The following is a 14,551-nucleotide window of genomic DNA, read 5'->3' as shown; positions in this document are numbered from 1 at the left end:
CTTTACATTTTATTACATATAAATAATTAGTTGTAATTTCTTATAATAACATTCGTGTATTTTGCAAATTTGACAGAACGATAGATCGATGTAATGATTTATGATCTTTCTTTTATTTCATCGGTTACTTGTATCATTATAACCAAGTATGTTGTTATAATTCCGATACACTGAAGAATAAAAAAATTCATTAGGCATTCTATTATTCTTTTCTTTTTACAATCCAATTATCGTAAATAAATGTACCAACCGCACAAATGTGTTTGCAATTAAGATTATATAAACCAAATGCGGAATATACATTACGACATTGCATCATTTGCAAAGAAAATATTTCTACCTGTAAACAAAACAATATTAATCAACATAAATATCAAAATATTTCCCATAATTATTAACCTCTTTTTGTATCTCGATGTCCGTACTATTACCATAAAATGTGTGAATAATTTCACTAGTGTGTTCAGCCTAGAAAAATCATGAAATAGTTATATAGAATTGAATATCGAATCACTGTCCTCTTATACCTCTTCCGTTGTTTTGTCACACACGTAATTAAGGATAAAGATCTTCGTCCCATATTGCAAACAACACCAAATCGTTAAAACGAATTGAAAAATCACTTTGTGAATATTATACGTTACTTTCTTGTACTCCACATAAAAGTAATATAACATGTGCGTATTTAGAAAAATACATATTGCAATTTGTAGGGATATCTGTATACCATACATATTACTAAAAATTTTGGATATTCTGTATAATTCCAGATGAATTTGCCTGTGAACATTAAACTTTCACGTATATTATAAAGAATACTTTATGCTTTCGACTCACCTGATAGTTCGTAATAACGTTCTACTTCTATTTATTTTATGACTTGCAATTTGCAATTGTGACTGCGTTTCTCTTAATGACGGTGCAACGATAAATAATTTTCTCGAATCTACAGGAAGAGTTCGTTCTATAGAAAAAGAACAATCATTTTCTTTATGTTCAATTAATTCAGAAGCAATAGAAGAAATAGGTAGCACACTGACATCGCCAAGAAGTTCGTTCGCTCGTTGAAATTCCAATTTGATACATCTAGATATTTCAAATATAATATTCCAATTTCTAATAATAATAATGAATTGAGACTTAAAATCATTACCTACCTTATAATGGTAAGGAATTCGAAGACCAGTATAAATTCGACCATGAAATAATATATATATATGAAGATGAAAACTACCATGGACAGGTTATAGTTCGTTTGATGTGATACAGCCATACCGAGGATAGTTATAATTAAAGAAAGAAACAAATAAATAATAGCGATTACTATTCCTATAATCGTACTTTTGTAAATGCAATTGAATAATGGAGATGAGTCTAACGCTTGAAGTGTTTTGTCGATCTCGTTTATCCGTTTTGTACATAATTTCATAGTCTATTTAACGTTAAAATCATGAAAATTACTAACAAATATTATAGAGTAAAATTGTTAATATTAATATATCGTAAAGAATTCTTAAACTCACCTTGCTGTAATATAATCGCATTATAAGTATCACAAATATCACCATTTGATTAACAATAATTACAACATAAAATATAGTTCCGTCTAATTTATAGATATTAGTTTTGTTAATCCATCCTACAAAATAAAGCCGGCCGAAAAAATACAGACAGCAAAGTGACATAGAATAAAGGAAACTAAGTATTGGTCTAGAATGCCCTCGGGGAAATCCAAAAACACGCAATCCGAAGATATTGCTTAAAATATAGATTGGCCATAAAACATCATCCATACTTTTCAATGGTGCTTTATAAATTTTGAAGATATTTCGAATTTTCATTTTTTTTATAATTCTCTCTATTAAATTTCTCATTTTTTCAACTTTGTTGTCTTCTTTATAATCGTCAACGATAGAAACAAATTTGTTTGGATAATGGATAAATTACTTTGAAAAGATCGAATTTTTTATCCTTTTCGTATCCGTTTTTTCTCTTATTTTATAAAACACGAACGAAGGATATCTCCGATGAGATGCCTTCGAAGGATATTATGTCAATGCGTATACGTATGTATTTCTCGAGTGTAACGCTGTAAAACTCATTAAGTCGATAACGTTGTCTATTTCATTGATATATCTCTTTATCTTGAATAATTCATAGCACTGTCTAAGACGGTGAACGCATAAAAGATCAAATATCATAAACTAGATGAGGAAAACTTAATAACTTTTATTACTATATTATTTATTATCTGCATTAATAAAATGTATAAAAAATAAAATAAAATAACAAAATTGAATATGATAATAAAACGAGAGTAACAATACTGAGAACAGAACTTTCTATTTATAAAAAAAATTACGTTGAATGTGTTGATCAAAATCGCTACACTGGAACAATGATGAACGATTAAATTGCATTTATTACCTTACCTTAAGTTCTCCTGTAGGAAAGTTATTAATACGTCTGATCTTTCCTAATCGATCTGTTCAACCTTTACAAGATGTTAATGTATAAATAAATAAAATTAATTTTATTAATACCAATTAAAATGTTTGTATTGTAAAAAATCTAATCATATAACATCACCCCAATATATTAAAAATAATCTAAAAATTTCGTAGGTATGTTAACAGCTATGATATGGCTTATTTTTATTTATTTACTATACTATTCGAATATATCTACTTTCGATTAACTGAATATGAACTAAAAGTTGTATATGTGACCATGTCCGAGTGAACATTTTCACCAACGAAATGATTTCAATTATATTAACTTATCAATTAAAAAAAATTATCTATATTATAGAAATGCTGCCCAGAAGGTCTAGTATTATTACATATAATGTAATTTTAGCGAAAAATTTGTAAATGGTTTCATTGTCTTCACGACTAAAGAATGATTTATCTTATGCTCGACCATAATTGTACATATCGTAAAACTTATTTCTTTAGTTGTCTCATTGGAAAGGTAATAAAAAAAAATCGCTGTGATAATGGTAGTGAAGAAGAATTGAGCATCAATTTCCATATTGCATTCAAACATTTAAGTACTCGTGCTAGATAAAAAATACATAATTTAGAAAAGTACCATAAACGGATAACTGTAAATATTTAATGCTATAGAGATTACTAATATATTTCAACTCTTAATATAGTTCTAGACGCATCTGTATCTAAGAGTAATCATAAATTTCTGAATCATTATTAAGCGATAAAGTTGAATTTTTATATAATTCTTGTTGTGATACGTTTCCAATTTGAATGAGAATAACGATGTAAGTTGCGACGGTACCGATTACCTAAAAATAATAAACATTACCTGTCTATAACTTTAATATAAATCTAAAAATTAGTGGCAGAAATTGTGCTTTGAACGTACTTTATGTATCAATGTATAATCGAGATCAAAAATGCCACAGCTTGTAAGGGTCAGATGGTTTTGTATAAGCTGTAGAGTAAAACCACTTATCTGAAAGTATAATAAAGTATTGATAGACACTGATTTAAATAAATTGCATTTATCAATTATTACCTCGGCACGAAATTCGTTACTGGTTGATGGTTCATACAATTTGTAAAAAATATCCCCATAAAAAATATTCATGACATATATATAAAATAAGAAAAATCATTATTTTCATATCTTAAACTTAAAAATAATTGTACATTTTATAAATATCAAATATATGGTTAAATAAAAGAAAGAATAAAAATTCTTGTAAAGAACAAACTTCTGTAATCGTTGCCTTACATATATTAGGCTTTGTGAAAAAATTATTCATTATGTGAAACACTATATTGATATTAACTGTCATCACTATAAAAGTAGCTAAGAAATTATATTATTTATTACATATATGTTACATTTATTACATATATGTAGTTAGCTAGAATTTTTATAATAACATTCGTTTAGTTCGTAAATTTGACAGAACAAAAAACGACTGCATGTCAGAAACGGGTGATTTATGATACTTTTTTTACTACATCGCTTACTTGTATCATTATAACCAAGTATGTTGTTATAATTCCGATACACTGAAGAATAAAAAAAATCATTAGACATTCTATTATTCTTTTTCTTTTTACAATCCAATTATCGTAAATAAATGTACCAACCGAACAAATGTGTTTGCAATTAAGATTATATAAACCAAATGCGGAATATACATTACGACATTGCATCATTTGCAAAGAAAATATTTCTACCTGTAAACAAAACAATATTAATCTACATAAATACCAAAATATTTCCCATAATTAACCTCTTTTTGTATCTCGATGTCCATACTGTTACCATAAAATGTGTGAATAATTTCACTAGTGTGTTCAGCCTAGAAAAATCATGAAATAGTCATATAAAATTGAATAACGAATAATTATTCTCTCATACCTCTTTCGTTGTTTTGTCACACATGTAATTAACGATAAAGATCTTCATCCCATATTGTAAACAACAAAAAATCGGTATAATGAATTGAAAAATCACATTGTTAACATAATACGTTTCTTTCACGTACTCCACATAAAGAAAGTATAATAAGTATATATTTAGAAAAATACACATTGCAATTTCTAGGGATATCTGTATACCGTACATATTACTAACATTTTTGGATACTTTGTATAATTCCAGATGAATCTGTCTATGAATATCATACTTTTAAGTATATTATAAATAATACTTTATTATTTCGACTCACCTGATAGTTCGTAACAACGTTCTACTTCTATTTATTTTGTGACTTGCAATTTGCAATTGTGACTGCGTTTGTCTTAATGACGGTGCAACGATAAATAATTTCCTCGAATCTACAGGAAGAGTTCGTTCTATAGAAAAAAAACAATCATTTTCTTTATGTTTAATTAATTCAGAAGCAATAGAAGAAATAGGTAGCACACTGACATCGCCAAGAAGTTCGTTCGCTCGTTGAAATTCCGATTTGATGCATCTAGATATTTCAAATAGAATATTCCAATTTATAACAATAATAATGAATTGAGACTTAAAATCATTACCTACCTTATAATGGTAAGGAATTCGAAGATCAGTAAAAATTCGACCATGAAAGCATATATATGTATGAAGAAGTAAACTATTATGGTCGATTTATAATTCATTTGATCTGTTAAGACCATATCAAAGATAGTTACTATTAGAAATAAAAACAAATAAATAATAGTGAATACTATTTCCTTAATCGTTCTTTTGTAAATGCAATTGAATAATGCAGATGAGTCTAATGCTTGAAGAGTTTTGTCGACCTCATTTATCCGTTTTATACATAATTTCATCGCCTATTTATCGTTCGATTCACGAAAATTTTACTGATGAATATTATGGAGTAAAATCATTAATATTAATATATCATAAATATTTCTTGGACTCACCTCGTTCTGATGTAATCGCATCATAAGTATCACAAATATCACCATTTGATTAACAATAATTACAACATAAAATATAATTCCATCTAATTTAAAGATTTTAGTTTTGTTAATCCATCCTACATAATAAAACCGACCGACAAAATACAAACAGCAAAGGAACATAGAATAAAGGAAACTAAGTATTGGTCTTGAATGCCCTCGGGGAAATCCAAAAACACGCAATCCGAAGATATTGCTTAGAATATAGATTGGCCATAAAATATCATCCATACTTTTCAATGGTGCTTTATAAATTTTGAAGATACTTCGAATTTTCATTTTTTTTATAATTCTCTCTATTAAATTTCTCATTTTTTCAACTTTGTTGTCTTCTTTATAATCGTCAACGATAGAAACAAATTTGTTTGGATAATGGATAAATTACTTTGAAAAGATCGAATTCTTTATCCTTTTCGTATCCGTTTTTTCTCTTATTTTATAAAACACGAACGAAGGATATCTCCGATGAGATGCCTTCGAAGGATATTATGTTAATGCGTATACGTATGTATTTCTCGAGTGTGACGCTGTAAAACTCATTAAGTCGATAACGTTGTCTATTTCATTGATATATCTCTTTATCTTGAATAATTCATAACACTGCCTAAGACAGTGAACGTGTAAAAGGTCAAGTATCATAAACTAACTGAGGAAAACTTAATAACTTTTATTGCTATATTATTTTTTATCTGTATTAATAATACGTATAAAAAATAAAATAAAATAACAAAATTGAATATAATAATAAAACGAAAGTAACAATACTGAGAACGAAACTTTTTATTTGTAAAAAAAATTACGTTGAACGTGTTGATCAAAATCGTCACAACGAGACATTGATGAACGATTAAATTGCATTTATTGCCTTACTTTTAGTTCTCCTGTATGAAAATTATTAATACGTCTGGTCTTTCCTAATCGATCTGTTCAATCTTTACAAGATGTTAATCTGTAAAATAATTTTATTAACACCAATATATAACATCACTCCAATGTATTAAAAATAATACAAAAATTTCGTAGGTATGTTGACAGCTACGTTATCGTTAATTTTTATTTATTTACCATACTATTCGAATATATCTACTTTCGATTAATTGAATATGAACTAAAAGTTGTATATGTGACCATGTCCGAGTGAACATTTCCACCAACGAAATGATTTCAATTATATTAACTTATCAATTAAAAAAAATTATCAATATTATAAAAAAAATTGCCCAGTAGGTCCAATATTATTACATATAATGTAATTTTAGCGAAAGAATTATAAATGATTTCATTATCTTCACCGCCTAAAAAATGATTTATCTGATGCTCGACCATAATTGTACATATCGTAAAAATTATTTCTTTAGTTGTCTCATTGAAAAGGTAATAAAAAAAAATCGCTGTGATAATGGTAGTGAAAAAGAATTGAGTATCAATTTCCATATTGTATTCACACATTTAAGTACCTGTGCTAGATAAAAAGTACGTCATTTATTCTCCTTCTTTATGTAATCATTTAATTAAATCCACTTGCACATATTATCTTCTTATCGCATAAGAAAAAATAGGAAATTATGGAATACTTAGATATTAGTTTTACATATTGCACTTTTCTTTATGTTTACTCGCTAATTGTGCTAATTTTTTGTCTACAGCATTTTCTTTTTATCCGTTTACAAAATAGGTGAAAAGCCGTAATATAAAAGAAAATATATTTTTTAAAAAAACATTGTCCATTACGTGCGATATATTCTCGAATAAAAAACCACATTAATTCATTCATTATTTCGTCAACGTTGAATTATAAGTCGTATTATTATAGAATACTTTAGGTTCACCTCCAACTTGAATAAATATGACAAGGTAGGTAGTAATCGAACCAATCATCTACAACATAAACAAATATATTAAATTCTTATAAAGTGAAAAACGAAATGAATCGAAAGTGTATTTTCAACTTACGCCGTATATAAATGTATGATTTAAATCGTAAAATCCGCAAGCGGTGAAATTTAAATGATTGTGGATTAATTGAAACATAAAATCACGAATCTGAAAGAAACAGATAGAATTTATATATTTGGTATATATTCTAATATAAAAAATAGATGACAATTGTATCCTCTACTTGATCGCGAAATTTCCTTGTGGTCGAAGGTTCGTACAATTCATAAAGAATCTCTCCAGTGTTCGCGGCATATATAAAAAAATAAGGAAAATCAATATTTACATATCTTAAATTTAAAAATTATTGTACATTTTGTAAATATCAAGTACATGATTAAATAAAAAAAAAAAAAAAAAAATAGAAATTGTTGAAAAAAACATACTTCTGTAATCGTTGTCTCACATATATTAGTTTTCGCGAAAATCATGATGCTAAAACAAAAAATCCAAAACAAATGCACATATAACTGATTTATCCAACTGTCATAATTGTTTGTCATTAAGATAACGTATAGATGGTATAACACAGTCGTTATAAATACGGCGGATGAAAATGTGGATACAAAAATTTGTAATCCATAAGCCTCATTTATGATTCTGGCACATTTCATCAATTCCAAATAAATTTGTCTTGAATGAAAAAAATAAAAAATGGATAAAAATCGCAAAAGAATAATAAAACGTTTCAGACCAATTGGCAATATCTTACTTGATTCTTTTTAATTTTACAAGGTTTTCATTCATTTTGTACGTTCGATAAACAGTAGATAACGAAGAATCATCTTCCCAATTGTCCTTCATTCGAAGAACTCTCTTATGTTGTGGAGAATCGATAGTTGTTGTCAGCATACTTTGAAGTACAGCATTTAATTCACCAAATTTATTCTTTATATATCTGCTTATGGTCATTTGATATACTTTAGTAATAGCTAAATTATTTTGTAATAAATTTAAACCTTGACTTGCCTGATCCAAAAGACAAATGTAAAGTCGGTAATCAGCATTACAATGATAGGACAAACGTCGACATAATATATCTGTAAAATCGAACTATAGTCTAAGCTTGATAATAATTTTATCTCAGAAAACCAAAATACTTCGGCCACACATAAACCTAGTATAATAAAAATTAACAATACATCTGCGATACATAGATATCGAAAAAGTGAAGAGTAATTTTCCGAAATGTTCAGTTCATCCATTCCTCGTGTACAGGATTCTATTTGTTCTATGAACAATTTTATACTCTGTAAATATCAATTAATCAATCTAAATAATATAGTAAACACTTAAAAAAATTCTCATTAACTAATCGAAAAATTTCTACCTGTCTTCTCGTAAAACCGTTTAAAATTGTTATGTTATAGATAAAAGGATTATAAAACAATTGCAATAAAGTAATTATTTTCATCAATTCTGTTCCGTGACATAACATAAAATTCCCAAGTATATTTCTCAACGTAAAAAATAAGAAATTATAGAAACAAAAACAACAAATGAGATAAGCAAAACCAATCGTACGAATTGTTCGATCAACGAAATATTCGAATAGACCGGTACAAACAATTGAATTAACGATTATTAATGGCATGACAGAACGTTCAAGCTCCTTCGATCGAAACATTTTAATATTTACGTTAATTGTCCGTTTAAATATTCACACTTTTCATCTCATGATATAATTTTATGTATTCTGTTCTTATTTTCATGTGACTTCTCGCTGGATTTTTCGAGCGATACTAATTCCTATTAGCAATTTCTATTCTTATTATATATGAGTATTTTCATAATAGATGCCATTATGACTTGCATTTAAAACTACCACTTTCCTATTCATCTTATCTCTTCCATCACCTTGAATATTTTCTCTGTCCTTGCCTTTGATGGAAAGCATTCATCGATATACGTTCGCGTTATATTCACTTCATCAAGTGAAAATCAATAAAAAATTATTTATTAAGTAAAACGCATTATTGATATTAACTGTCATCACTATAAAACTAGCTAATGAATTAAATTATTTATCCTCCTTTATCATTTCATTACATATAAATAATTAGTTGTCATATCTTATAATAACATTCGTGTATTTTGTAAATTTGACAGAACGATAGATCACTGTAGTGATTTATGATCCTTCTTTTATTTCATCGGTTACTTGTATCATTATAACCAAGTATGTCGTTATAATTCCGATACACTGAAGAATAAAAAAATTCATTAGGCATTCTATTATTCTTTTCTTTTTACAATCCAATTATGGTAAATAGTTGTACTAACCGAACAAATATGTTTGCAATTAAGATTATATAAACCAAATGCGGAATATACATTACGACATCGCATCATTTGCAAAGAAAATATTTCTACCTGTAAACAAAACAATATTAATCTACATAAATATCAAAATATTTCCCAGAAATATTAACCTCTTTTTGTATCTCGATGTCCGTACTATTACCATAAAATGTGTGAATAATTTCGCTAGTGTATTCAGCCTAGAAAAATCATTAGTCACATAAAATTCAATACCGAATCACTGTTCTCTCATACCTCTTTCGTTGTTTTGTCACACATGTAATTGACGATAAAGATCTTTATTCCATGTTGGAAACAACACCAACCCATTAATATTAATTGAAAAGTCACTTCGTGAATATTATACATTTTTTTCTTGTACTCCACATAAAAGTAGTATAACATGTACGTACTTAGAAAAACACATATCCCAATTTCTAGGGATATCTGTATACCGTACACATTACTAAGATTTTTGGATATTCTGTATAATTCCAGATGAATTTGCCTGTGAATATTAAACTTTCACGTATATTATAAATAATACTTTATGCTTTCAACTCACCTGATAGTTCGTAATAACGTTCTACTTCTATTTATTTTATGACTTGCAATTTGCAGTTGTGACTGCGTTTGTCTTAATGACGGTGCAACGATAAATAATTTTCTCGAATTTACAGGAAGAGTTCGTTCTAAAGAAAAAGAACCATTATTTCCTTTACGTTCAATTAATTCAGAAGCAATAGAAGAAATAGGTAGCACACTGACATCGCCAAGAAGTTCATTCGCTCGTTGAAATTCAGATTTGATGCATCTAGATATTTCAAATATAATATTCCAATTTATAACAATAATAATGAATAAAACTTAAAATCATTACGTACCTTACAAAGGTAAGAAATTCGAAGACCAGTAAAGATTGGACCATGAAAGAGTATATATGTAAGAGTAAGTAAACTATTGCGTCCGATTTATAATTAAATTGATCTATTATAACCATACCGAAGATAATTATTAATAAGGAGAAAAATAAATAAATAATAGTGAATACTATTTCCTTAATCGTTCTTTTGTAAATGCAATTGAATAATGTAGATGAGTCTAATGCTTGAAGAGTTTTGTCGACCTCATTTATCCGTTTTATACATAATTTCATCGCCTATTTATCGTTCGATTCACGAAAATTTTACTGATGAATATTATAGAGTAAAATCATTAATATTAATATATCATAAATATTTCTTTGACTCACCTCGTTCTGATATAACCGCAGCATAAGTATTACATATATCACAATTTGGTTAATAATAATTACAACATAAAATATAGTTCCGTCTAATTTATACATATTAGTTTTGTTAATCCAGCCTACATAATGAAACCGACCGGCAGAATACAGACAGCAAAGTGACATAGAATAAAGGAAACTAAGTACTGGTCTTGAATGACCTCGTGGAAATCGGAAAACACCCAATCCAAAGATATTGCTCAGAATATAGATTGGCCGTAAAACATCATCCATACTTCTCGATGGTGCTTTGTAATTTTTGAAGATACTTCGAATTTTCATTTTTTTTATAATTCTCTCAATTAAATTTCTCATTTTTTCAACTTTGTTGTCTTCTTTATAATCGTCAACGATAGAAACAAATTTGTTTGGATAATGGATAAATTACTTTGAAAAGATCGAATTCTTTATCCTTTTCATATCTCTTTTTTTCTCTTATTTTATAAAACACGAACGAAGGATATCTCCGATGAGATGCCTTCGAAGGATATTATGTTAATGCGTATACGTATGTATTTCTCGAGTATGACGCTGTAAAACTCATTAAGTCGATAACGTTGTCTATTTCATTGATATATCTCTTTATCTTGAATAATTCATAACACTGCCTAAGACAGTGAACGTGTAAAAGGTCAAGTATCATAAACTAACTGAGGAAAACTTAATAACTTTTATTGCTATATTATATATTATCTGCATTAATAATTTGTATAAAATAAAAATAAAATAATAAGATTGAACATGATAATATGACAATAGTAACAATGATAATGAATCTCTGTAGATATACAAAAAAATTACATTATGCATCTTTACCAAGATTATTGCAATAGTAATAGTAATTAGTAGAAAAGTAAGAATAAGATTTTTGTATAGTAAGAAATTTAATATATTAACATCACTCTAATATATTGAAAATGATCCAAAAATTTTGTATCTATGTTGACAGCTATGATATCGCTTATTTTTATTTATTTATTTATTATGCTTATTTTTAAATAGTACTGTACTATTCAAGTATATATACTTTTGATTAATTGAATATGAAACAAATTTGTATATGTGGACTGACGATATCCGAGTGAACATTTCCACCTACGAAATGATTTCAATTGTGTTAACTTATCAATTAAAAACAAAAATTATCAATATTAGAGAGAAAAACTACTGAGAAGATCCATTTGTATAACATATTTCGTAATTCTAACGAAAAAATTGTAAATGATTTCATTGTCTTCGGCGACAAAAAAATCATTTATCTTATACTCCACCATAATTATACACATCGAATAATTTATTTCTTTAGTTATCTCATTGGAAAGGCAATAAAAAAAATCACTATGATAATGATAGTGAAGAAAAATTGGGCACCAATTCGTATATATAAATTTCCTTATTGCATTCACACATTTAAGTACCTGTGCTAGATAAAAAGTACACAATTTGGAAAAGTACCATAAACGGATAACTATAAATATTTAATGCTATAAAGATTACTAATATATTTCAACCCTTAATATAGTTTTAAATGCATCTATATTTAAGAATGATCGTAAATTTCTCAATCATTATTAGGCGATAAAGTTGAATTATTATTTAAATCTTGTTGTGATAGGTTACCAATTTGAATCAAAATAACGATGTAAGTTGCGACGGTACCGATCACCTAAAAATAATAAACATTACCTGTCTAAAATTTTAATATAAATCTAAAAATTGGTGACAGAAATTGTGCTTTGAACGTACGTTACGTATCAATGTATAATCGAGATCAAAAATGCCACAGCTTGTAAGGATCAATGGGTTTTGAATAAATTGCAAAGTAAAATCACGAATCTAGAAGTATAATAAAATATTGACATTAACTTCTTGAACTTTTCCAATTATCAATTATTACCTTCATACGTATTTCGTTACTGATTGATGGTTCGTATAATTCGCAAAGAATATCTCCGGTTTTCGTCGCATGTAAAAAAATATGATATAACGTCAATACATATTACGTTCAGTCTTTGGTTGAAATTTCATAAAAAAAATTCATTATTATAACAAAAATAGAATGAATACTCATAAGGAACATACCTCAGTGACAGTTCGTGCACATACATGACTTATTATCACGATCTTGATCGCAAAGTGAAATACCCAATATAAAAAAGAATAATTTTGTAACATTTGTTGAAGACCGTTTGTAGTTTTTAAGAGATCGAATATATTGTAAGACATAATAGTGATTAATATTAAAGCTGTTGATATAGAGAATAAAATATGTAAGCCATAACAATCGTTTATATTCCTTGCACACTTGATTATTTCCAGATGTATCTCCCTTCGATATGAAATGCAATACAGAAAAAATTAAAACAGCTGTTTAATATATATATAATATTAAATTATCAAAAATTAATGTTAATAATTACAAATATTATGGTTGCATCATATAATAATTACCTTGCCTTTTTTATCCTCCTAACGTCTTCCTTCGATTTATACTTTTCACGAATACCATCCAAAACAGGTTCGTTCTTCCTGATATTCCCCCTTAGAAGGACTCTTTTATGTTGCGGCGAATCAATAGTAGTCGTTAACATGTTTTTTAGTAGTTTATTCAATTGACTAAGTTCCAACTTAATAAAACTACATATAATTTAAAACTCGTTAAAGATAATATATCTAATAATTTTGCAAAACATAAAACAATTTACTTGCCTCATCCAGAATATAAAAGTAAAATCGACGAATGTTAATACGATACAGGGATAACGGTATAGATACAAGATGACAAAAGTTTTCCAGTAATTTATCCCGAATGGTAATAATGATCGAATATCCTTAATAATTATATATAATAATATGAAAACAAGAAATAACATTATGTAACACTGTTGCTTAAAAAACTTAGACAAATTCATCGGAATATTTAATTGTTCCATGGTTCGAATACATGTTTCTATTTGCAACGTGAAATGCTTTATCTTCTGCAAAAGATGACGAAGGATGTTGTAAAAGAAAAATACTAATAAATTGCAAGAACGCAATTCTTTACCTTTCTTCTGAGAATACCAGCGATAATGAGAACGATATAAGACACGTAGCTATTATATACGTATAAACGATGCATTATTTGAATAAAGAATGGTTGTTTGTTGTCAAAAATAAATGAAGTAGACGAGTATAAATAGACAATTGATACGTAAAAAATTATAGAGACGCAAGCATAAACTGTACCTATCATATTAATATTAAAATCGATGAAATATTCTACTAGACCAGTGGAGAAAATCGAATTCATTATTATCAACGGTTTGATGCCACGATGAAACACCGTCAATGAAGACATTTCCAAAATGTTCGTCAAGGATTCAACTGAATCTGTATTTTTTTTTTCTTTTCGAAAAATTAATTATTTCAATCACACTGATCGGAAAACTTTGTATTCAAAGTCCTTTTAGACGAAGAGAATGCAGAACATTTTTAGTATTGATATGACACTTACGATACCTCACAACACTTTGCTCGCATTATATTTCATTACATTCGTAGTTAATATTTTCCTGACCTATGTTTGCATTCGGCGGAGTGGGAATTCACC

At 27.5% G+C, this 14,551-nt stretch overlaps 5 protein-coding genes across 5 annotated transcripts; all 5 read right to left on the bottom strand.

Annotated features, from left to right (window-relative positions):
• Positions 1-98: 98 nt before the first annotated feature.
• LOC146873227 (uncharacterized) lies at positions 99-1,874 on the bottom strand. Its single transcript, XM_085655392.1, has 7 exons — positions 1,524-1,874; positions 1,158-1,432; positions 838-1,086; positions 528-780; positions 400-468; positions 251-340; positions 99-170 (listed from the first exon to the last, which is right to left on the bottom strand). The coding sequence occupies exons 1-7, from the start codon at positions 1,872-1,874 to the stop codon at positions 99-101; spliced, it is 1,359 nt and encodes a 452-aa protein (XP_085511518.1).
• Positions 1,875-3,178: 1,304 nt separating this feature from the next.
• Positions 3,179-5,747, bottom strand: LOC146873226 (uncharacterized). Its single transcript, XM_085655391.1, has 9 exons — positions 5,397-5,747; positions 5,029-5,303; positions 4,709-4,957; positions 4,399-4,651; positions 4,271-4,339; positions 4,125-4,214; positions 3,990-4,043; positions 3,385-3,474; positions 3,179-3,304 (listed from the first exon to the last, which is right to left on the bottom strand). Exons 1-9 carry the CDS (start codon positions 5,745-5,747, stop codon positions 3,179-3,181), a joined length of 1,557 nt encoding a protein of 518 aa, XP_085511517.1.
• A 1,461-nt stretch (positions 5,748-7,208) lies between these two features.
• LOC118442094 (uncharacterized) lies at positions 7,209-9,267 on the bottom strand. The gene is made up of 7 exons (XM_035867295.2): positions 9,196-9,267; positions 8,701-8,982; positions 8,396-8,620; positions 8,083-8,339; positions 7,757-8,003; positions 7,389-7,478; positions 7,209-7,313 (listed from the first exon to the last, which is right to left on the bottom strand). The coding sequence occupies exons 1-7, from the start codon at positions 9,265-9,267 to the stop codon at positions 7,209-7,211; spliced, it is 1,278 nt and encodes a 425-aa protein (XP_035723188.2).
• A 234-nt stretch (positions 9,268-9,501) lies between these two features.
• Positions 9,502-11,274, bottom strand: LOC146873225 (uncharacterized). Its single transcript, XM_085655390.1, has 7 exons — positions 10,924-11,274; positions 10,556-10,830; positions 10,237-10,485; positions 9,927-10,179; positions 9,803-9,871; positions 9,654-9,743; positions 9,502-9,573 (listed from the first exon to the last, which is right to left on the bottom strand). Exons 1-7 carry the CDS (start codon positions 11,272-11,274, stop codon positions 9,502-9,504), a joined length of 1,359 nt encoding a protein of 452 aa, XP_085511516.1.
• A 569-nt stretch (positions 11,275-11,843) lies between these two features.
• On the bottom strand, positions 11,844-13,673 carry LOC146873224 (uncharacterized). The gene is made up of 7 exons (XM_085655389.1): positions 13,669-13,673; positions 13,411-13,596; positions 13,042-13,288; positions 12,706-12,795; positions 12,580-12,625; positions 12,378-12,443; positions 11,844-11,908 (listed from the first exon to the last, which is right to left on the bottom strand). Exons 1-7 carry the CDS (start codon positions 13,671-13,673, stop codon positions 11,844-11,846), a joined length of 705 nt encoding a protein of 234 aa, XP_085511515.1.
• Positions 13,674-14,551: the final 878 nt, after the last annotated feature.

Source organism: Vespa mandarinia, chromosome 2 (assembly GCF_050613455.1).
Source record: "Vespa mandarinia isolate Hongniang chromosome 2, ASM5061345v1, whole genome shotgun sequence".
Classification (NCBI taxonomy): domain Eukaryota; kingdom Metazoa; phylum Arthropoda; class Insecta; order Hymenoptera; family Vespidae; genus Vespa; species Vespa mandarinia.
The sequence above is the reverse complement of the archived record's forward strand: the minus strand, read 5'-3'. Positions and strand labels throughout refer to the sequence as shown.